General features: G+C 39.1%; 1 protein-coding gene across 1 annotated transcript in view; it reads left to right on the top strand.

Moving 5' to 3' along the window:
- Nucleotides 1–25507, top strand: part of KCNH1 (potassium voltage-gated channel subfamily H member 1) — a 515719-nt gene that overhangs the window by 138505 nt on the left and 351707 nt on the right. The window contains exon 7 of the mRNA XM_036756302.1: nt 15735–16164. Coding sequence (XP_036612197.1) covers nt 15735–16164 — 430 coding nt within the window. The remainder of the gene's footprint in view (nt 1–15734; nt 16165–25507) is intronic.

The raw sequence follows: 25507 nt of genomic DNA, 5'->3' as shown, positions 1-25507 counted from the left end.
CTTAGATACTTAACTCCACCTCTACCAGCTATCATCCTTTATCTCTCCTGCCTTTCATGGTTATATCTCTTTTCCCCTTTGTGGTTAAATTCTTTGAGAACACCATCTACAATCAATGGCTCTACTTCCTTTCTTCTCTCTGTTGTCTGACTTCTGACCTCATCATTCAATCAGAAATATTCTCTGCAAAACTACTGATGGTCTCTTAATTACATCTAATGTCCTTTTTCAGGCCTCATTCTTCTTGATCTTCCTGCAACCTTTGACATAGTTGATACCCTTTTTTCCTTGATAATCTCTTCTCTCTAGCTTTTTGTGACACTGTTCTCTTCTGGTTTTCCTCATACCTAGAAAAGCACACCTTAGTCTCCTTAGCTGGATCTTCATCTAGGTTGCTCCTGCTAACTATGGATGTCCTTAAAGCTTTAGCCTGGACCCTCTTCTCTTCTGCCTCTATACTGTTTCATTGGGTAATCTCATAAGCTAGCATTGATTGCTTCAGTGATCATTTCTATGCTGATAATTCTCAGGTATATTTTTCTAACTTTTATTTCTCTCCTAATCTCCTCTTTCTCATCTCCAACAGCCTATTGGATATCTCAAGTTAGATTTCTATGGACATCTTAAACTCAATATGTCTACAATTCAACTCATTATTTTCCTTTAAAACCATCTCTTCTTAAATTCCCTATTACTGTTGAGAGTACCAACATCTTCTCAGTCACCCAGGTTCAAACCTAACTGTTGTCCTCAACTCCTCACTCTCTCCTCCCTCCCTTCTATCCTCCCTCCCTCCCATCTAATCTGTTGCCAAGTTGTGAAAAGTCTGCCTTCTCCACTTCTCTCTTATACATCCTTTGTCCTCTTTCCTCTGATACTGCCACCATCTTGGTGCAAGTCCTCATCACTTCATGTCTGGACTATTGCAATGAACCTGCTGATTGGTTTCCCTGACTCATGTCTCCCCCAACTGTAGTCCATCATTTGTTCAGCTGGCAAACTGATCCTCCAAAGCACAAGTCTAACCATGTCACTGCCTTTTAACATAAATGACAGTAGCTCCCTTTTACTTCTGTAATCAAATAAAAATTCTCTTCTTGGTTTTTGAAATACTTCATAACCTTGCTTCCTTTTACCTTTCCAGTCTTATACTTTTCTCTCGTCCATGTACTCTGAGATCTAGTGACACTTAACCTCCATTTGTTGTTATTCATTTGTTTCGGTCTATATGTATTTCAGTATATGTATATATAATATATATATAATATATGTATAATATATATATGTATTTGTTGTCTTTCTTCTTAAAATGTAAGTTCATGTGGATTATTTCATTCTTTGTGCTTATATCCTCAGAACCTAGGACAGTACCCGGTGTATAGTAGATGATTAATGAATTTTGTTGTTCATTTGGTTCAGTCATGTTTGACTCTTTGTGACTCCATTTGGGGTTTTCTTGGCAAAGGTATTGGAGTGGTTTGCCATTTCCTTCTCCAGCTCATTTTACAGATGAGGAAACTGAGGCAAACAGGGTTAAGTGACTTGCTCAGGGTCACTGTTAGTAAGTGTAGTAAATGTCTATGGCTGAATTTGAACTAAGTTCTTCCTAACTCCAGGCCTAGTGTTCTATCCACTGTGCCACTTAGCTGCTCTAGTAGCCACCTTACTATTCCTCAAATATGCCACTTTACCTTCTGACTCCAAGCATTTTCATTGTCTTTTTCCCATTCCCAGAACTCTCTCCCTCCTTTATTTCCTTATCCTGGGTTCTTTCAGGTCCCAGCTAAAATCTCACCTACTGCAAGCAGTCTTTCCTGCTCCCCTTTCAAGCTAGAGACTTCTCTCTGAGATTATCTCCAATAGATCCTGTATATATTTTGTTTGTACATAACTATCTCCATGTTGTCTCCCCAATTAGATTGTGAGCTCCTTAAGAGTTGCGACTGTTTTTGCCTTTTTGTTTGTGTATATTTCTGAAGTTTAGCACAGTGCCTGATACATAGCAGGCACTAAATATATGCTAGTTGACTTGACTTTCTAGCTGTAACCCTAGGTAAGTCAAGTAACTTCTGTGGGCCTCAGTTTTCTCAAAGTTTCCCATCTCACATATATCTATATAATGAGGGGGTTGTACTTGATGACTTTTAAGGCCTCTTCCAACTCTCTATCCATGTTCCTATGATCCTATAAACTTGGCTTGTGTTACTGCTATGCCTTTACTTCCTTTCTCATCCTCATTTTGTTTGCTTGTGTGGTTTGAAAGCCGTTTTCTCATCTTCTGGGTGCCTGAGGCAGGAAATACCGTGTTTGACAGAAGCAAATTTCATACAGTTCATTTAACCTTCTTTCTTTTAAAAATCCCTCCCACTAGCCAACAGCTAGCTGTCTTGGAGTTATTTACTGAATCTCAATATGTTATCTCATCATGATGCCTCTAGAGACTGTAATCTGGGTGAGCGACTATGTTCAGAGAACGTAATTACTTTTCCAGAAACTTAGAAAGTGCCAAAATAATGACCAAGTGAACAATTATAATTGGGGATACAGATAATCATGACAGCTGTGCAGAGAGCACTGATGATCCATTACTCAAATCAAAGGCAGGAATATGAGCCATCTGCTCATGTGTACAATTAATTGGCTGGGTTCCTTTCTTACCGTTCATTCCACAAACATTTATTAAATCCCTGCTGTGTGCATGCCACTCTAGAAGGTGCTGTGGGATATATTGAATCATCCCTGCCCATTCATCTTACAGTCCAGCTTGGGGAGGAGAGAGGAGATGAGATTTATACCATACCTATAAAAAACCACAACATGGGAATAAAACATTAGTGATGATGCAGAACACTTAGTATGGGCAGCTGAGTGGCACAGTGGATAGAGCACCAGGCCTGGAGTCAGGAAAGATTCATCTTCCTGAGTTCGAATCTGGCCTCAGACACTTACTAGCTGTGAAACCCTGGGCAGGTCACTCAGCCCTGTTTGCCTCAGCTCCTCATCTGTAAAACAAGTTGGAGAAGGAAATGGCAAACCCCTTCAGTATCTTTGCCAAGAAAACTCCAAATAGGGTCACAAAGAATTGGACAGAACTGAAAAACAAACAAACAAATGAAAACCAAAACTGAACAACAAGAACACATATGAAGTGCTGAGGATAAGGAAGCAAGATTAATGAATTTTAAATGAAATCAGGCAAGGCTTCTTGGAGGAAGTAGAGTGAAAACAATGAAAAGGTATGAATTTTCAGAGAGGAGGAGGAGTTTATTCTCAGCTAGGGAAAGAGAAAAAAAAGCAAAGGCATACATAGAAGGGGGCATGAGTGAGTCCTGTGCAAGATATATAGAGACTGGGTTGGCTGGAGGAGAGGAGCTTTGATGGCTCATATGACAGAGGTAGAATGGTGTAGCAGAAAAAACCCTGGCTCTGAAGTCAGAAGACCTGAGTTTTAGTCCTACCTCTGACTCATACTAAATGTGAGACCTTGAACAAATCTACTTTCTTGGGCCATAGTTTCTTCTTTTGTATGATTTGAAGGTTTCCCTCGATGATCTTGAAGGTCCATTCCAGCTTGAGTTCTGTTCTCCTTTGATCCCATGTTGAAGTGAAAACAGGTCAATGGAAGGTTTTTTATCTCCCAACAGATTATCTCTTATAGATCCTGGAGACCTAATATGTTCTTAAGCAGAGAAGTGAATAATGAGATTTTTTTTAGCAATGACGGCAGGATGGAGTGGGACAGGCATAGTCTGGAGACTGATAGATCGAGTGAGAGCCTGTCATGGTAATGCAGATGTGATGAACATGGCCTGGGATAAATCCTGGGATGTTGAATCTCTGATTCCAGCAGTAAAATACTGCTCTCTGGGGCTTATAGAACATGATGCCTTTCTCACTTATTGAGGACTCTGGCTCCTAGACCTGCTGTTAATTCCTTAGTGGGGAAGGCAGAGTGTATTTCTGTATTCTCTACTTGATGAGTAATTCAGGAGTTTCTAAAACCAGGAGTGTGTCTCAGTCACTGGCTGCCTTCAAGATGGGTGTCCTGGTTTTGTTCTCAGAATCAAGCAAATGACAAAGGATTTCATTGCTCCTGAAATAGTCTAAGGATTTTCTTCAGTCTAGATAAGATACAGCCCTCTGGTTGGGGACTTACCACCCCCCTTAGTCTTCCAGATCTTTTCTTTTTCTGCCTAGAAACTAGAAGAGAGAAGGCTATCCTGCAAGCCAGCAGAAGCATACCTCATTGGGTCCCCTGACTTATTACCTCCCTGTGCTTTGTCCTTAGAATAATAGCTAGTCTCCTTCATTATCATGTATTACCAGCCCAAGTCACTAGAGGCAGCCTGGTCTTATCTTCTTCTGGAGCTGATTCCTGGGCCCCCAATCCTTTCTCCCAACATGCTTCCCTGAAGCAGTCCTAGATTTAGCTGTTCAGAAATTCCAGCCTTTGGTATCCACATATGGCTGCCTGTTTTCTTGTCTGAGCACATTTCATTTTCCCTTTGCTCACTCTTAGATATTTGTAGCTGAGGGTTCTTTTTTTTGTTTGTTTGTCTGTTTATTCACTTTTGTTTGTTTGTTTTTGCTAAGGTGGGAAATAAAGTATGCAAAGGGCATAGCATGCCTCTGGAAGTATATGCTGGCACACCTCAGAAATGCATCATGCCTGTGAAAAATATTGCTAAATAATGCCAATACCACTTTTCATTTATAAAAGTGTGTTTATGTGTATGTTTTAAACTTTTCAAAACATTTCAATCTTCATATCTCACTTTATCCCTGTAATAATACCATGAGCTGAGTAGAACAATGATTCTTTCCCCACATTTTGAGATGAGAAACATCAGGGACAGAACATAAAGAGATTTAGTTAACATCACATAACCACTCTGTGAGAACTGAGACTATTCTGATTCCCTGCCAATTGAGGAAACCACCAATAAGAATATACTGGGTGTTGTGTGTTAAGAATCACATTAAAGAAATAGGGTGAAGTCTTTATCTACCAGATCAAATTTGAAGAACCTAGAATGATCAACTGTTTCCCACCTCTGTCCTCACCCCAACCTCTACCACTCCCCTCCCCCAAATCATATTGCATAAACACAAGCTGTCACTTGTTGTCATCTTAGCTTTCTTTTGAAAAGATATTTTTTGTTATTTCATTTCTCACTTCCCACTTTTCATTTGACTCTTCCTTTCTTTGATTTCCTGTTACTTGATTTTTTTCCCATTTTCTCATGCATTTACTTGCAATGGACATGCAGAACATACTAAGCTATTAAGCATATGATTGTGGGGCCAAAGGGACTCCTTCCTCCCTCCTTTTTCCCTTTCGACTTCCCCAAACTTAGGATCATAGATGTTAAAGAAGAGACTTCAGAGATCATCTAGTTAAACCTCCTTATTTTTCAGAGAAGGAAACTGAGACCCAGCAAGTTCAAGCGAGTACCCATGGGGGACAAAAAGTAATTGGCAGCAAAATGGACATTTGAAGCCAGATCTTTGACTCCAAATCCAATGCCCTTCCCACCATGCCTCACTGCCTCAGCTTGCTATAATGGGTGGAGGAGTGCTGACTTAGGAGGCAGGAGGACCTTAGTTTGCTTTGACATATTCTGTGTTACCATGGACAAATTACTTAACTTTTAGTGCTTCAGGCATTTCTCTGACTATAAGTTATAGACAGTTGCTGATAGCAGTGGAAAGTTTTCATTCCAGGGAATTCCTCATCGAGATGAAGTCACCATTCTAAATAAGATATACACAAATCCTAGCTTAACTTAACCTAACTTAACTTCGTATAATAAAGTTATGAAATATTTAGAGTAAGATTTAAAGAAATAAAAACACTATGGTAAAAATTAAATATCTTGATCAAAGTACAACTCTTTTTCCCCCATTGTTGTCTACCCTTGATTTTCTTATTTTTCTTTACAGCCAACTTTTGTAGTCTTTTTAGCTGGATTCTCAGTTCTGCCCAGCAATTTTTAAATTCATTTTTGTTGACCTTTTGTCAGATTTCCCATAGCAGCTAATCCAATCTTTTCCATTCTGAATTTCTAATTCTCTCATTCCCATGCTCAATAGATGATTTTGCTTCCAACTGACACTAAAGGCCCTCTATAACATGCCCCCAACATACTTTTCAAGCTTTATTTTCCACTACTGTCCTAGACTTCAACCTTGTGTTGTCCTTGCTCTATCTTGAATTTATGCCACATTCCACTCCGTTCCACCAGTCTTTTTTATTTTTTTGTTATAATCTTATGAGCTAAGATCCTTCAAGGCCCATCTCAAATGTCACTTCCTCCCTGAAGACTTTTCTTTTTATTAGATTATAAGCTCCTTGATGGGAAGAGAGTGTATTTTACTCATTTGGAAAACAGTCTTACATAAGGGACTATTGGCAGTCACAGAAGGCCCAGAATGTAATCACAAAGTGTTAATGAGGTATTAAACCAACTATAAAGATGTGTCTAAGCCCTGATCCCTTTAAGAGGTATGAACACATCTCTTAGAATGGAATGACAATGAGAAAACAGATTAGTTATTCCTTTGGGGGCTTTGAATAGCTAAACCCTGAGGAGTTCAAAGCAGTCAATGCTTGGAGCAGTTGTGAAGTGAAACTTCTGTAAGTGGAGGGAGAGGATTTGTTTCTTCCCTCCCCCTTCATTAGTCTTGGCATCTAGGAGCAAAGCAAGAGACATTCTATATAGAACTTGGGAGTGGGAGTTATTTCAAGCCTTGAGCTACCCACTGAGGAGACCTTTGAGGAGGAGGAGGAGAAGTTTTTTCGCTCTTCTTCACTCCTCACATTGGCCATGTGCTTTGAAGGGAAGCTACTGGACCAATAGGAGACTCTGTATCCATTAGTGAACAGAGAAGGAGACAATGTGTCCAGTAGTAAGCAGAGACACTCATTCTAGGCAGACACAGATACAGAAAGATAGTTTACCCAAGGGGGAAAATCAATTTCAAAGGGGCATAATCCCTGGCAATTGGGAGCCTGGATGTAACAAGAAAGAGATCTTTCGATTCTAGCATACTATGTAGAGAGAAAGAACTTCTTGACCCTGTAATACCAGGAATTGTCAATTTCCTTTGGCACACTTTCCATGGATACTATGTATATTTTTGAGAGAGTGTACCTCAGGCTTATGAAGGAAATATGGCTGCTGCTCCTACTCTGCCGTTTGAGTAAGTATCTTTGATAATAACAAATTGAATCTACTGGCAGATTGTTAGTAGGAAGCACATCAGTGGGGGCTCATGATAGCATCAGGAATACAGATTCCCAAGGTCCAGAGTCTAGGCTTAACCCTAGAACCCGAAGTAGCAGCCAGGGGGGACTCAACTAGTAAGTGCAAGTTGGAGGAAAGGCAGCATTATACTCATATAGTACCTAGAGTGCTGGACTTGAAGATAGGAGAGATGGGTTGTAATTTTAAATTAGACACTTTTTAGCTATGTACTATTGGCAAGTCACTCAGAGTTATAGTTTGCTCATTTGTGAAAATCTGAATGATAATGTTTATATTACCTACCTCACAGAGTTGTCATGAGCAAAGTTAAAGTTGTAAACCTTAAAATGCTATTTAAATGCGATTGATTTTATCTTTATGTCCTTCGAAGTTCCCAGCACTATTTCCTTGATATAATTGGTCTTTAATAAATATTTCTTAAAAGGATGAATGAGTGAGTGAATAAATGAATGAGCTGTGCCACATTTCTTCACTAGAAACTCTACCCACCCACCAAAATCAGTGAAACCTTGCCAAGCTAGGTTTCATAAAAATTCTGTGAATCAATTTCTGTTTCTTTTCTTCCACCCTATATTAATAACAGCAGGGCTGATTTGGAAGAGAGGATTGTAAGGAAATGGTACATGAGTGTATGTGTATATGTGTATGTGTTTATATACATATACATAGACATAAACACATTGATACATATGTACTTATATATGTTTATGTATGTCTATATAAATGCCTGCCCTTAAGAATGTTTAGGACCCTAGGTTCTAGAGCTGGGACAAAAAGTATCTTCATTTAAATGAAATCAAATGATGGAAAATATATATATATATCATTATTCAGTCATTGTCATGTCTGACTCTGTAAGCCCATGGACCATAGCATGCCAGGCCCTTCCATCTTCTAGTATCTCTTGAAGTCTGTCCAAGTTAACATTCATTGCTTCCATGACACTAACTACCCATCTCATCCTCCACTGTCCCCTCTTCCTTTTGCCTTCAGTCTTTCCCAATATCAGGGTCTGTTCCAATGAGTCCTGTTTCTTATTATGTGGCCAACGAATTTAAGCTTCAGCTTCAATATTTGACCTTTCAGTGAATAGCCTGAATTAATTTCTTTAAGTATTAACTGATTTGATCTCCTTGCTGTCCAAGGGACTCTCCAAAGTCTTCTCCAGCACCACAATTGAAACGTGTTGATTCTGTGGCAATATGTACAAATTACTATGTAAAAGTCAGCTCTAATTATTATTTTATATAGGAAGAAACTGAGTCTCAAAGAAGTAAAGTAAAATGTCCAAGATCATATAGGTGGAAGAGCTAGGATGTGAACTGGAGTTTTCTGACCCTAAATCTAGTGCTCTGATCATGGTACCTTGTTGCCTTTCTGGGATTTCTGGGATTATCCATATGCCTTCTCTTTGTCATGAGTGCAGATAATTAAGACCTGCAGTGTATGCCTTTGTTAGTAGAAACTTCCATAAGCCAGTATCATTTTGCACTAGAGCCTCTAATTGAAGTGGGGAACCTGCAGCCTCGAAGCCTTATATGGCCCTCTAGGTCCTCAAGTGCAGCCCTTTGACTGAATCCAAACTTCACAGAAGCCTTGTGTGTTTAGCCATCTTTGACTTCCTAAGGACCTAAGGCAAAATCCTTCAGCCAAAACTCTCAATGAAGGTAATGGGCTTTTTGTCTATTGGAAGTGACAAGGTGATACAATCTACTCATTTCAAAGCCAAATGAAGGGCCCTCGGGTGATGGACAGATGCATGGATGATAAAGCGGTAGCAAGCAACTTGATTGATAATGGCTTCGTCTTTGGAAGACAAGCACCAAAGATCAGTATTCAAGGAAAGAAGGGGAAATGGTTGGATAAAAGAATACTTACCACTCTGAAGCCCTGTGTTTTCATCAATCAGAAACTTACTGGACGTGACAGTGTTAGAACCAGAAAACAATTTTTTTTTGGCCCTAGAAAGAGGGGAAAAAACCCCTTATGGTTGTAGTTTCACAACCAAATGCACCATTTGCTTAGTAGTTAGATTTGTAAACACAAAGAAAATGGATGGCTTTAAGCAATTTTCCTAATCTCCTTCAAATGATTATTTTCTTTGGAAACTCCAGATGTGCTTTTTGGTTACATTATTGGATTAATAAGTAAATGGGAGTGCTACAAGTCTTTCCCCATTGTTGGTCACAAACACTTTTACACATAGCAGCAACACCACACTTCTGAAAATTAGTCACTGGAATCACAACTGATTTGTTCAGTAAGCTGACAGTCCCATTCTAGCTCTTCAAAGAACACATGCTTGTGTGGAAAACATATAATAGTAGCTAACTTATATTTTCTGCTGCATTAAACAAGCCTAAACTAAAACTTTGAAGCAATGGAAGGAAAACAAATGATATTTAAGCTTCAATGAATCACTTCCAATAAAATGCAGTGAGCCAAATTATTCAATTATGCAGTGATGCAGTTATGCATTTCTTATATCAGTTGTTCTATGTGGGAAGTTTGTGCTTAAAATCATTCCCAATTAAAAAAATAAAAATATTAAGTGACTATAGCAGATGCAGAAAATTGGTATTAGCAGGATTATCCTCTCCCCCTTCAGTTTCAATAAACCCTGGTGCAAATAGGATCATAGGATCAGAGATTTAGTGCTAGAAGAGATGAATCTCAGCTTCTATATCCTCTCTCCTTTCTGGATTTTTGTGACACAGATAGTTCTTGCTTTATGTAAATTTGCATTACACAAATTCAACTTTAAGTAAAGAAATCTAAAAGAAATCCGAATGAGGGAGGATTCTGAATGAAGATCTGATTGAGCTGCTAGCTGCAAAGATTGCAGAAGAAGAAAGGAAAGCTTTGGAACCTGAGGTCAAACCAAAAAGTTTCACAATGAAACAGTTGGAAGAAGCATTTCAGCATTTAAGTGAATTTTTTTTCTCGTATTGAAAAGATATATCCCAAGATCTGAAGATTTTTAAAAGTTCAAAGACTAGTTGAGGATAAAATTGCTTGCTATTGTCAGATATACAAGGGGGGAAAAGTCACTGTCCAAACATCTCTCAATAGCTTCATAAAAAAAAAATTGGGCAGCCAGTCAGCAGTGATAAAGGCTGGGTGCAGTGGATGGGGAAAGGGCAGCATACTGCACATCTATGTTAACTTTTGCTGTATAGTACTATGAAATCTTTATCATTAATTTTACCTTTGATTTCATATTTCTGTTTTTATCATGGTACAGTATTTAATATGTCTGAATTTTAGTGAATTTTATCATTTGCATAAAAGTATTTTGTGTGTGCTTTTGTTACATAAGCTAAGAGAAATGGGTGGGTAGGGGCAAATTCGCTTTAAGTAAAAATTGGTTTACAAAGAGGTCTGCAATTCGGTCCACTTAGGTAAAGTGAGAAGTGCCTGTACTACTTCATTTTTTTCCAATTTATTAATTTATTTTTAGTTTTCAGCATTCACTTCTATAGATTTTAAATTTTCTCCCCCTCCCCAAGACAGCATGCAATCTGATATGGGCTCTACACACACATTCCTATTAAATGCATAACCTGTACTACTTTCTCTTGGCTCTCTGTCTCCCCTCATTCAAACTTCCCTATTTCTGTTGAAGGCACTGATATTCTCCCAGGTTTTTAACCTTGGCTTTATCCAGTACTCCTCACTGTCCATCATCCCATGGATCTAGTCAGTTGCTAAATTTTTTGATATTTCTACCTTCATATTTCTTACATCTGAACCCTTCTCTCTGCTCACACAGCTACCACCTTTGGTCAGAACTCCATCACTTCTTGCCTAGATTATTGCAATAGACTCCCAGTTGGTCCGCTTGCTTCACATATTCTCCCTACTCTAGTCCCTTCTGCAAACTGCATCGAGTAATTTTCCTTATTTCAGATCTGTCCATATGATCTCACCTACTTAACTCTAGTGGCTTCCTATTGCCTTGGGGATAAAGCATAAATTACTGTGTTTTGGAAGAAATGCCTCTGTTTAAAGCTCCTCCCGATCTTTCTTTCTAGCCTCATTAGATACTACTCTCCCTTCTATACCCTGTGATTCAGCCAAACTGCCCTCTCCATTCCTCATAGCAAACAATCCACCCTCTGTGTCTGTGGCTTTGTACCTCCTACTCTACATGCGTGGAATGCCCTCCCTCAAACCCCTCACCTCTGCCTGCTCCTCTCTTCCTTAAAGATGCAGCTTAAGTACCATCAACAGCATGAAGCCTTTCCTGATCCCCCTAATTGCTAGTGCCCTCCCTCCCAAATTACCTTGTATTTAACTACTTTGTCGGTGTCGTCCTTCCTCATGGCAGGGGCTAGAATGCAGCACTTGGAGGTAGGCAGATGTGTATTCCAGTCTTGCTTCAGAACACTTTCTAGCCGTGTGACCCTGGAACAAGTCACTTAATCTCTTGATGCCTCAGTTTCCTCATCTGTCATATGAGGATAATAATATCACCTACCTCACAGGTCTGTTGAGAGGATAGAATGATTTAACATGTTAAACACTTTATAATACTTTAAAGACTATATAAATGCTAGTTATTAGTATATTTTTCACTTTCTGCTGTATACACATATGCATGCATATGTACAAATTTGTTATCTTTCCTCTTAAAATACAAATTCATGTGGATTATTTCATTCCTTGTGCTTGTATCCTCAGTGCCTAGCACAGTGTCAGGAACATAGTAGATGATTAATGAATTTTGTTCATTCATTTCAGTCATGTCCGACCTTTTGTGACCCCATGTGGGTTTTTTTTTTTTTTTTGGCAAAGATACTGGAGTGGTTTGTCATTTCATTCTCCAGCTCATTTTGCAGATGAGGAACTGAGGCAAAGAGGGTTAAGTGACTTGCCCAGGGTCATATGCAGCTAGTAAATGTCCAAGGTCACATTTGAACTCAAAAAGATGAGTCTTCCCAACTCCAAGACAGGGATTCCATCCACTGTGTCACCTAGCTACCTAATTAATGATACATGTTGATTGATTAGAGACCATTTAATCAACCTTCCCTCCATTTCCCTCCAGGGGAGGAGTCTGAGGCAGACAGCAATTAAGTAACTTGTCCCGGGTCACCCAAATGATAGATGGCTAAGGTGGGATTTGAACTGAGGTCTTCCTGATTCCAAACCCAGTGTACTCTCCACTGTGTTATACTGCTTCTTGTCATGGATTTCCTTATTCTAGATGTTACCTGCAGAATTTACTCTATCTACTCTATTATTGTGTCCTAGTGAATATGCCAGAGAGGAACCATTCGATATATTAAAGATTAGGCAATAGTTTTTATTTTCTAATATTATGGGCATGTGTTCTTACCTGTGACTATATGATTTGAGCAAAAATCTCTGAAGATGGTTCACTTGAGAGAGGCAAGACCACTGAATAAATTGAAGAAGCCATTATCTCTGTTTTCTTTTGGCCCTACAGCTGGATAACCAAGCTTCTAGCTTATCCAACTGATCAGATAAGCCAAATGCTACACAAATACCTTCCCCTCTTTACTTTAGCTACAGACTCAGGTGGGATTATTGGGTTCCAAAAGCCTTTCTTGCCAAACGTTATTTTTTCAGAAGTAATTTGGTATAATGAAGAGAGCTCTAGATCCGGACCCAACAAGCCTGAGTTCAAATGTAGGCTTTGTTACTTTTTCACTATGTAATTTTAGGAAATTCTCTTACCCTCACTAGTCTGCCTCTGTTAAATGAGGGTGATGGGCTAGTGTTTAGGCCCCCTTCTAGCTCTAAATCTTGTGATCTCAGTCATTAAGATAATTGTTATAACTTTTCCCTTTTGTTCACCCAATCTGGAATTATGGGTACTTCATACTCCAAAAGTTGTGGCAGAGAACTCTCTGGAATTATTTGGAGGGGGAGGTAGATTCTCTTAAAGAAGCCCCAGGGGGAATGTGTTTCTCTAGCATATGGCAATATTCTCTGTCAAATATTTTTAGTGTTCTGAGAGGGGGGAAAGTGTGGATAATATTGTCTTTCATTTACAAGGACCACTGTATTTCAGAAGATGTGAGAAAAAAATTGTGTTCGTAACTAATAATGCTTTTTAAATAGCTAGAGTTCCAGCTGTTAATGTTGTAAAAAGGAAAACATGAAACAACTGTACTAGAAGTAGGGTATTGGTATATACCAAGATTAATAACATCATGAATGTAAAAGGATGATATAACATTTAAGGACAGATGTGTGTGAGCCCAAATCACTGACTGGTTTTGCCCCAGGCCACAAAATCATTAGCTATATTTCAGAGAATTACTGCTCTGAAAGATATTCTCTGTGATTGCTCTATAGATAAAGCTAGAGTTCCAGTTCAGTCCTCTATTAAGTACCTACTACAAGTAAGAGGATGAAGACAGAAAGAGAAAGTGACAAAGATCCCCAGCCCTCAAAGACTGTACATTCCCCTATGGTGGAAGGCACTGTAAAACATTTACAAAGGGGGAGGGGAGAGGAGGGGAGAGAGAGAGAGAGAGAGAGAGAGAGAGAGAAGAGAGAAGAGAGAAGAGAGAAGAGAGAAGAGAGAAGAGAGAAGAGAGAAGAGAGAAGAGAGACGAGAGAAGAGAGAAGAGAGAAGAGAGAGGAAGTGTGATGTAAGAGGGCTGACTTTGAAGTCCGGGAAAGATTGAAATTTTGACTCTGACACCTGTTGGCTGTGTGATCTTAGGCAATTAAATCTCTCATTGTTTCAGTTAACTCTTTAAGACCATAAACTACACAGCAGGGTCTTTTTTGGAGTCCTTGTCTACACCAATGAAAAGCCCAGATCAAGAACAAAAACAAAATGAAACAAAAACCGTATGGTGATGGTGCTTATAGAATGTGAAAGGTAGGAAGGACCTTAGAGATCACCTAATCTAAACCCCTCATTTTACAGATGAGAAAACTGAGGATAAGAAGCCTCTTAAATGGTGTAATTTCAGGCCTGGGGAGAAGTAAAGGCCCCTCACTGCTTCCCTAAAATAACTCCTCTACCCAGCCAGTTGATAGCTGAAATTCTACAATTAGAAACTGTTTACTTTGGCATTAGAATCAATTAAAATGCAGAGTTTACCAGGAGAGGTATTAAGCCTTATCTCATTTATATGTCCTAGGGAAAGGAGAATTTCAGTTCCTTTCAAAAAGAGGTTTTAATTAGAGGGTATGAAGAGAAGGTGAGTGCTTGGATTAGGCATAAAGAGATAATAAGGAGGAAGAGGAAGCTGGTCTTGAACTTGTAGTCCCACTGAACTCAAACAGCACGCATTTACCTATAAGTTTAGGTAGGACCAGTGACAAGGAATACTTGATAAGCAGGATAGTAAACTTTCAGCCATCTGACCAGCAAGCTCACTTCTATATGTGGCTATGGCTGCTTTGTTTTTTTAAAAAACTATTAAAGTAACCTGTGTGGATGCACTCACACACACACACACACATATATACATATACACACATGTATGTATATGTGTGTGCATGTGTGTACACACATACAAAAAAACACACACACAAATATATCTTATTTACAAGGTTCAGTTGATGCCAAGTGTATTGACAGGAGTGAAAGCATTTGTACACTTACCTACTGCTTCTGGGTTTAACTGACATCTGGTGGAGAAGGAGTCAATAAATGTTCAGAATAGGGGGAAATTGCCCCTCTACAGGGCCAAGTTTGTCTTAGCTTGGGCTATTTGCTTTTTAACAAAGGAATGATGATCTTTATACAGAAGACATTTCCTTATTTTTATGCCTAACTTTTATTTGATAAACATTTCTTAAGCACCTACCATGTGCAAAGCACTGTGATAGGTTCTAGAAATAGAGAGATGAAAAATGAGGAGCTCAAAGTGGCCATGGTGAGTGGGTGTATTTTAGCATACTTTGTACTTTATTTCATAATGCTTTTATAATATAGCTAGAGTTCTTTTGGGAGACAGTTATTTGTAGAATAGGTAACTGTCTGTCTTTGAAGGTTAGTTATTTACCTAGCCCCTGAAATAGAAGACAACTAAATTTCTTTCAAGATGTCTCTTCTAGCAATCCATGACCAATAACTGGGCAGTTAGTTGTGGTTACTTGACTCAACATTAAGATCTAATTTGGTTTCTGGCAAAGATGGAAGCCAGAGCTTGGTAGCTATGGTATGCCTCTTCCAGAGTTTTTGACTCTGTCAGAAAGAAGACTTCAAAGCTTCTTCCCTCTTGGTTCTCCCCATAGAATTTAAGCTCTTTGAGATCAGGAACTGCTTTGTTTTTATCTTTGTGTCTTTAGTGCCTAACACATAGGTATTTAATAAAAGCTTTTTGAATTGAATTGAATATGGCTGATAGGGAATGGGGTGCCCACTCAGTGGGACCTCCATGAAAAGCATTCTCAATGTGGGGAAACCATGGTTTCAGAGGAAGAATTACTGCTTTTTGGGTATCTCACACTATTTTTTGCTTTTTTCCACAGGGAATCAGCAGCCTGTTTAGCTCACTGAAAGTCGTTCGACTCCTACGCCTAGGACGAGTGGCCCGCAAGTTGGATCATTACATAGAGTATGGAGCTGCGGTCCTTGTCCTGCTGGTGTGTGTGTTTGGATTGGCAGCCCACTGGATGGCCTGCATCTGGTACAGCATTGGAGACTATGAAATCTTTGATGAGGATACAAAAATGATCCGTAACAACAGCTGGCTCTACCAGCTGGCTATGGATGCTGGGACACCTTACCAGTTCAATGTATCTGGCCTGGGGAAGTGGGAAGGTGGCCCAAGTAAGAATTCTGTCTACATCTCTTCCTTGTATTTCACCATGACCAGCCTCACCAGCGTGGGGTTCGGGAACATTGCCCCCTCCACAGACATAGAGAAGATCTTTGCAGTCGCTATAATGATGATTGGCTGTAAGTACTAGAGTTGCTCTGTTTATGATTTCATGTTTGGTCACACCTTCTGATTAATGGATACAGGGTTCTGGCTGGGGTGGCCATAAAAAATGTGTTTTTGTACTAGTGAGAAAAAACCCCAGCAACAAACAGGGGAGAAAAGCCTGATATTGAGCTGAGAAGTATCATGTTGACTAATAAACATGGATAGATTGAAGAACAGCCCTAACATTTGATGAGGAGGTTTGAATTCTAATTAATTGTCCAGCTGTTGTTCTTTACATCATGATTACCATCACCCCACAGAAGGGAAACAGACATTTCTTGTGATTGGATTTTGGCTAGAGTGAGGTTTGTGGAACAAGTGGAAATGGCTTCCACTGGGAGGGGGCATGCATTTGAGACGCTGGGGCCTCATTTATAAAACACCTCAGTATAGCAGCACTTAATGGGTCTAATCAGGCAGTCAACATGGTTTCCGGGGTCTACATAGCAAGCTTGAGTCCACAGTGGACTAGGAAAGAACTGTTCTGGTGAGAATATGGATGTGGAAAGTACTTTGGTGAGAACCTTTGGAAAATAGGGGCTCTGTGGCCATAAACATCCCATTTGATTCATTGTTTTCAAAAGGGGACTTGCTAGTAAATAGCTCAGCCAACCAGAGAAAAACTGAATTGTAACAGCAGCATTTCATGGAAACCTTGGACTCAGTGTTTGCTTGAGAAAATCCAGCTAGCTATACCACTCAGGTCCTATAGTGAGCAGTGAGTGGATTTTCATGACCCCCAATTGTCCCTTACACCATCTTTAACCTCCTGTTTGCAATCGCCTCCTCAGCAAAGACTGATGATGGGCCTTTTGCAGCCAGCTTAATCCTAAAACCCTTCACTGGATTAGGAGGCTGAAACAGCATTGACTTTAGAGTATTTACAGAAAGTGTCTAAAGGGGTAATTGATTTGTAGGAAACCAGTGCCCGAGATGCTTTTGAGTTTACTTCTTACTTCAAAACGGGTTTTAATAGAGATGATTGCCTGACCATGGGAAGCAGTGCTAAGCATCTGTGGGTGGCTAATTGGTTCAACTTAATTAGAACTTGGAGGTGTTTTCTCATGTAGCGTAAAAAGGATTTAAGACCCTTGTTCTCCAGAAATGATTTCCGGTTTAGTGACACCTGTTTATGAGGCAGTCCTCACAACATCTTCTTGATTCTTATGGGGGTTCAGAGTATGGAATAGAAGGATCCCCACCCCTTGGGGGGCAATCACTACCCTCTAATAGGAGAGAACGGACAGACACATGCCTGTTGATTGATATGTCATTATTTTAAATAGAGAAATATGCCAATGAAATAGAGCCAGTCAGGAATTGTGTTGGGAGGAGAAAATGGACTTAGTTAATCCAAGAAGGCTTTCTAGTTTAGGGAGGCTTCCTAGCAATTCCTTAGTCTGAAGCATCAAAGACTGGGGAAAGGGAGTGGATCTATACTGATAGCCTGTGTATAGATCAATAGGTCTGGTTTTATCCCAAAACAATCTGATATGAACAGGGCTATATCCTGGCATGTATCAGTGGTTTAGCTGATGATACTTCTCAGCAGATGCCTTTCCTTTTTCTCATCTCTCCCAGAGCTAGATAAATGTAGTAATGGTTAGGGTTGTTCAGAAAGGAAGATTCCAATGTTAATTGTTGGTGTGTTTCACATGCTATAGTAATTTGGTTGGTCCTATTAGGGCAAATGAGTAGTGTTTATAATGTAGATTATTTGTAACTGTTCATGTAGATTTGTGCTCCCTAGAAAAAAGTTTTCTCAAGGATGTACTACTGCCTTCCTTCCTGAAACTTTGCCTCCTTTTGTATAATGCTCAACAAGTTCAACAAACCTTGATGTAGTGACTACAGTGTGCACTGGATTATCCCCATGATTGTCAGCTTTTGGTGATATGCATATGTTAGGGTTCAGTTCAGAAAAATGTTCAGCCATCTAAATAGGAGAGCGCCTCCTACAGTGTGTCTCCATTAAAGTTTTCTCAAAATGTATTGACTTTCCAGGAGTGCTGCATTTATCTCTAAACTAGAACAGAGTTAACTTTTTGTTTTTATGGTATATTATCTTTATTGAAAAACATGACCAGATCCAAGAAACAAAATTTCTCTAACTGATGCCCCCAAAGAACTGTTAACAATACATTTTACTCCCAATTCTTGGTGTAGCCAAAACACCCAAGCTATGATAGGCAATGGGAGAGAGAAATATTTTGGTCAGATGTGCTGCCTACCTTCATAGTCTAGGAAGAGGACAAACAGATAATTGCAATGTATAATAATGCCTGATGATTATATTACAGAGGAACAAACAAGGCACTATGGGCTTAAGACCCTTGTTCTCCCAGAAATGATTTCTGGTTTAATGCTTCAGGTTCAAAAAAGATCACAAAGGAGTTGTTCTCTGAGTTGTATATTAAAGGATGAGTAGGAATTCAATAGACAAAGAAAGAGAGAGTGGGAATTCCGGGAATGCTACACACTGCTGAGATCAAGAGGAAAAGGACCCACATATACAACAATATTTACAGCAGTACTTTTTACTGTACTTTTTATTGTACAAATTATGGTATGTTAATTTAATGGAATATTATTGTGTCACAAGAAATGACGAAGTGGACAGATTCAGAGGAATTGTGGAAGATCTATGTGGAAGGAAGGAAAGAAGGGGATGGAGGGAGGAAAGTAGGAAAGAAGAATATAGGAAGGAAGAAAGATGAGAAGGAAGGAAGGCAGGAAGAAAGGGAAGAAGATAAGAGGGAAGGAAAGGATTTTCTAAAATTAATTTTTCTTAATAATATTTTGTTTTTTCCAATTACATGCAAAGATAGTTTTCAATATTCACTTTTGTAAGATTTTGAGTTCTGAATTTTTTTCTCCATCCCTCCCTCCCCTCCTACTGGCTTCCCAAGATGGCAAGCAATCTGATATGGGATATACATGTGCAATCATATTAAACATATTTCCAGATTAGTCATGTTGTGAAAGAAAAATCAGAACAAAAGGGAAAAACTACAAAAAAGAAAACAACAACAAAAAAGAGAAAATAGTATGCTTTGATCTGCATTTAGATTCCATAGTTCTTTCTCTGGATCTGTGTAGCATTTTCTATCATGAGTCTTTTGGAATTGTCTTAGATCATTGTGTTGCTGAGAAAAGCTAAGTCTATCAAAGATGGTCATTGTACAATGTTGCTATTATTGTATACAATGTTCTCCTGGTTCTGCTCACTTCACTCAGCATCAGTTCATGTAAGTCTTTCCAGGTTTTTCTGAAATCAGCCTGCTCACCATTTCTTATAGCACAATGGTATTCCATTACATTCATATACCACAACTTGTTCAGCCATTCCCCAATTGATGGGTGTCCCCTCAATTTACAATTCTTTGCCACCACAAAAAGAGCTGCCATAAATATTTTTGTATGTCTGCATACTTTTCCTTTTTTTATGATCTCCATGGGATACAGACCTAGTAGTGTTATTGCTGGATCAAAGGGTATGCGCAGTTTTATAGCCTTTTGTGAATAATTCCAAAGTGCCCTCCAGAATGGTTGGATCCGTTCATGACTCCACCAACAATGCATTAGTGTTCCAATTTCCCCACATCTTCTCCAACATTTATCATTTTCCTTTTTTGTCATATTAGCCAATTTGATAGGTGTGACATGGTACCTCAGAGTTCTTTTGATTTGCATTTCTGTAATCAACAGTGATTTAGAGCATTTTTTCATATGACTATAGAAAGCTTTAATTTCTTCATTTGAAAATTTCCTGTTCCATATCCTTTGACCATTTCTCAATTGGAGAATGACTTGTATTCTTATAAATTTGACTCGGTCCTCTATATATTTTAGAAGTGAGGGCTTTATCAGAAATGCTGGCTCTAAAAATTGTTTCACAGCTCTCTGATTTTCTTCTAATCTTGGTTGCATTGGCTTTGTTTGTTTTAATTTAGCGTAATCAAAATTATCCATTTTGTATTTCATAATGTTCTCTATATGTTTGGTCATAAATCCTTCCCTTCGCTCTCCTAATTTGCTTATGGCATCTTAAATCATGTACCCCTTTTGATCTTATCTTGGTATACAGTGGAAGATGTTGGTCTATGCCTAGTTTCTGCCATACTATTTTCCATTTTTCCCAGCAGTTTTTGTCAAATAGCGAGTTTTTATCCCAGAAGCTAGAGTCTTTGGGTTTATCAAACAGTAGATTACTGTAGTCATTGACTACTATCTCTTGTGTACCTAACCTATTCCACTGATCCACTACTCTATTTCTTAGCCAATAACAAATAGTTTTGATGATTTCTGCTTTATAATACAGTTTTAGATCTGGTATGGCCTTGGCCACCTTCCCTTGCATTTCTTTTCACTAATTCTGGAAGGAAAGGATATTTCAGGTACAGGAAACAGTGAACCAAGGCAGGAAAGTACAGGGGTTGTTTTGAGGATTGTCAGTAGCTTGGATGATATGGAGGGAATTTGTATCAGATAGGGTCAGAAAGGTAGGGTAATGCCGTATTGTGCCAGGCAAAGAAATTTGAACTTTACTTTTAGGGAATAGGGAACCACTGAAGACTTTTGAGTAGAGAAGAGACATGCTGAGGTCATTTTGGCATTTCTCTGAAAGACAAATTGAAGGAGGCACTCACTCAAGAAGAAAAAAACTATTAGTAGACTACTTAATAATCTACGCAGGTGGTGCTAGGGATGGTGGCAATGGTGATATAAGGGAAATGTTAGGAGAGAGCTTTAGTGTTTACTGAAAATATTCTCTCTTCAGCAAGTTGACAATGAATTTCTTTTGCTTTTAAAAGTGGAATCAGCACACATTTGGTATAAGGGATTATATGACTAGGAGTATTGCGACTTTATACTGAGGATGCCAAGTCACAAATGTTGTTCTACTTTGTCACATGTACCTTACCAAAGATTGTAATCCAATAAAGTTGTCTGTGCAAAATGTATTAGGGATTCTTGTAAACTTACTTTTGAACAAAACAGAATGGAGCACATACATCAGTTGATATGTGCTATTTGATTTAAGAGAGTCTCCTTTGTAAGTTGCTTTGTCCTGGGTGGGGTGTTTTTGCACGCGCATGCGTGTGTGTGTGTGTTTCATATTTCTTTATTGTGTGACTGGCAGCATTGGATTGAAACCCACAGTTTTGCTCCCTCATGACATTTGGCATGAGTTGAATTATGCAATAGTGAACTTCACTGCCACTTTCTTAGTTAACATTGGTTCCAAATTATATAAATAGATTCAAAGTCTCATGAAGTTTAGGTTGGAGGATCATTCTCCCCTTTCCCCTAGTTTTTATTTTACATATTGTGGGTAAATGTTTTTGTACTCATTCTTGGCTTATCAGTAGATATACACCATCCAGTATATGAGGATTTCTCAAGCCTTTTGTTGCTTCTCCTCCAATGTGAAGTCTGGTTTTGTTTTATCTCAGTGCTTCTTAACTTGCTTCTGCAGAAGATGTGGAGGAACATGGAGGGAAGGGGGAATTAAAGTTATTCAGCTTTGCTCCTTGTTCTCAGTTATGGTCAAATGTTTGGTTACTGAGATAATGAAAACTATTGGTTGAAATGAGGTATCATAAGGTCAGTGAGATGGTGCAGTGGATAGAGCACTGGCCCTGGAGTCAGGAGTACCAGAGTTCAAATCTGGTCTGAGATACTTACTAGCTATGTGATCCTGGGCAAGTCACTTAACACTGATCGCTTAAAAAAAAAGAGAAGAAAAAGGATGAGGAGGAGGAGGGAGGAAGGAAGGAAGGAAGGAAGGAAGAAAAATGAGGTATCATGACAAGATTGGTGAATTCTACTAATTGGTGATTATATTCCTTAGTTACTGTCTCTAAACCAGATGTGGATTAATTATGTACTTTCTGTCTTGGAATTGTTTGACCGTTTCGTGTGTGCATGCCTTGTCTCCTCAACTGGATTGCACACTTCTTATGGGTAGGACTCATGCCTTACACTTCCTCCGACTGCCACAGAATTCCTAACAGCATAATCTTGGGTATGTATTAGCTGTTCCATAACTACTTGTTGAATGAATGATGAGTTTAAGTTTTATGAAGGAGAATTCAGGTAGGAATATCATTCTGGCTATACACACATATAGTGTACACACACATACTATGTATGTATATATATGCTATGTATGTATATACATATGTATATCTATGTATATACATGTGTATACAATCTACGTGTATGTAGGTGTACACATATGTATATATGTGTTTATGTATATGTATGTGTTTCTTTAAGGTTTTTAATGTACTTTACATGAATATATTCATTCAATCCCTTACAAGCCTCAGAGACAGGCAGTTCAACCGCTGTGACATACATTTTACAGAGAAGGAAGCTGAATCTCAGAGAAGATAGGTGACTCATCCATGGTCACAAATGACAAATCCAAGATTCCAATGTTAGTTCAGAGAGTGCATAGATCCAGTTTGTCTTAGTCTAAGTCCAGTTCACTTTACAATTTACAATTAGATGGAGCAAACATTTAAATGCCTTTAATTTTTAGGCACTGAAATGTATGATATAAAGCTGAGATAAGACAAGGTGCCTTCCTTCATGTAACTTACCATCTAATGGGGATATAGCACATACACAGACATGACAAACATTTTAACTACCATAACCTTATCAATATCTTTCTTAACTCATTTTGATAAATAATTCATGCATTTGATATGTTCCTCCTGGCTTAGAAATCTTTGCCTGCCTCCATGTTGCTCATTGGCTGGCCGATTGATTAGAATTTATAGAATGTTAAAGCTAGAAGTCAGTTAAAGTTAGAAATCAGCTAGTCCAGGGGTTCTTAACCTGGGGTTTTTGGAGGGATTTCAGGGGTCTGTGAACTTGGAACCTTCAACATTTTGGTCACTGTATTTCAATATAATTAGTTTCCTTTGTCATTCTGTGTATTTTATGCATTTATATCAGGGTCCATAGGTTTCACTAGACTGCCAAAGGGCTCTGTGACCCAAAGATGGGTTGGAACCTCTGCTTTAGTCCGGCTCTTTCTACAGAAAGGCAATCTGAGGCCCCTCAATGAAAAGAATTGACTCAAGTCATACAGCTAGATAGACTCAATGCTGAGCCTCTTGTGTCAGTGATATAATCTCACGTCGGCGATATACACTCTAACATTCAGGCACATGGAGCAATGCTCATCAGTATGTACCAAGGCATTCCAATTTTTACTTCCTTAAGGTTCTAAGAGGTATAGAGAGCTCTACTATTGGGCTTCATGGCTCTGTTTACTCAGAATTACCTGGATTTACTTCTTTCTCTTCCTTCCTTCAAGGATACTTTGCCAGAGGCTGGGATCAGGACTGCTGGGGTCCTGCATTGTGCTATGAGTCAGACTGGATTCAGACCTGAAAACCTCAATGACTTCCATCCCGAGAATCTAGAGCTTACTCTCACTCAGATGTAGTCTGGCCTGAAGTTTGCCTTTGCACTCTCATAGTCCGAAGTTTGCAGACAGAGGTAGCTTAGCATCCCATTCATTTATAGACTCCTCTGGGGAAGGCTGCAGCACAGCTCAAGAGCTGAGGTTCACACCGTTTCACAAAAATCTTTGCATAAATTATCTTGTTTGAGTATTGCTAGAATCTGGCCAAAGAGGTGCTATCATTCTCAGTAGATGGTTAGGAAAGGCAGAATGCCATCAGCTGCTGTTCCTGTAGCTTAATCCCTGTGGGTGGCTTAGGGGTTTTGTGTCCCCTTCTTGAATGGGGGCACAAAGAGTAGCACGCCAAGAGAAAAAGCCCCTGATCTCAGAGCAAATGTTTTAACAATGATCAGATGTCTTCTGTGTGCCGCATTCTAAGGAATGAAGTGGGAAACAACAGAGAAATATTTATTAAAGCACCTACTATGTGCCAGGCACTGTGTTAAGCACTTTGCAAATATCATCTAATTTGATTCTTACAGAAACTCTGGGAAGTAGGTGCTGTTGTTATTCCCATTATATAGTTGAGGAAACTGAGAGGTTGAGTGACTTGCTTAGGGTCACACAAGGTAAGATTTGAATTCAGGTCTTCTTGACTCCAAGCCCAGCTCTCTATCCACCATACCACCACACCACCCTACCACCCAGCTATCAGAAGAACAAGATGGTATTTTTTTTTCCAATGTAGGGCATGAGTTCTCCAGAGGCTAGGAAGATGTCCTTAGGAAATTCTGGATGCATCTTAGGTGCTTCATGGATATTCATTGGCTTGACTTGTAGTCTGAGAGTCTGAAGCTGCACTAGAATTGGGAATAGTTATTTGGTAGAGTTAGCAAAGCTTCCTCTGTTTCTCTTCTCTGTTTCTTGCCAACTGCCTGTAGAAGCATTCCAGGAGCCAAATTTTAGGGAAGACCATTCCCAGGCTGGAGCATGTTTGGAAGAGAGTGACCAGTATGGTGATAGACCTTGAACCTGTAAAATACAAGGGTAAGTTGAAGACCTGGAGATCGTCTGGAAAAGAGAAGACTTAGTCTTCTAAGGAAAGGTCATGATAGCTGCCTTCAGTTATTTATAGGACTTGTGTGGGGAAGAGAGAGATTTTCCCAGAGGGCAAAACTAAAACGAATGGAAAAAAAATCGTCGAGAGGCAGATTTCAGCTCTACAAAAGGGAAAAAATATATTATTAATGTTATTTCTTTTTAGCAATTTGAACTATGAAAAAGTTGAATAGGCTACCTTGGAATGGTATTAGTTTATCTGTTCATCAGTAATTTATCAGAAGATTCTGGATGACTACTTTTTTTGTGAAGGGGATTCATGTTTCAATTAAAGGTATGGTTTTGAGGTTCTTTCTGACTCTGAGATTCCAGGATTTTAGCCATTTTTTTTATCCATGAGGAAAGAGGTCTGGAAAGACTTCCTCAGGGGGATTCAGAAAGTTAGCGGCAGAAACAAGACTAGAACCCAGGTTCTTTGACTCTGGGTCTAGTACTTTCTCCATTCGACCCCATCATTAAGATCTCCAGTTAATCTGGAGAGCCCTAGAGGTCTCCTTTACCCCCCACGTGCAGAATGATGTATCTAATAGCACTAGTTTAAAACTTCAATTTAAAACCTTTGAAAGCTTAATAAGAACACTGGAGGGGAGATAACACTGAAGGATCACTGCTCTTCTTTCTATTGCACTTTTGGACAAAGAATTTTCTCCAAATATCTACTTTACCTGCCTCCCTGCAACTTCTATTCATTATTTCTAGTTTTATCCTCTATGATAAACAGTTAGGTGGTGTAGTGGATAGAGTCCTAGACCTGGAGTCAGAAAGATCTG

This window comes from Trichosurus vulpecula, chromosome 4 (genome assembly GCF_011100635.1).
Source record: "Trichosurus vulpecula isolate mTriVul1 chromosome 4, mTriVul1.pri, whole genome shotgun sequence".
NCBI classification, from domain to species: Eukaryota; Metazoa; Chordata; class Mammalia; order Diprotodontia; family Phalangeridae; genus Trichosurus; species Trichosurus vulpecula.
The sequence above is the reverse complement of the archived record's forward strand: the minus strand, read 5'-3'. Positions and strand labels throughout refer to the sequence as shown.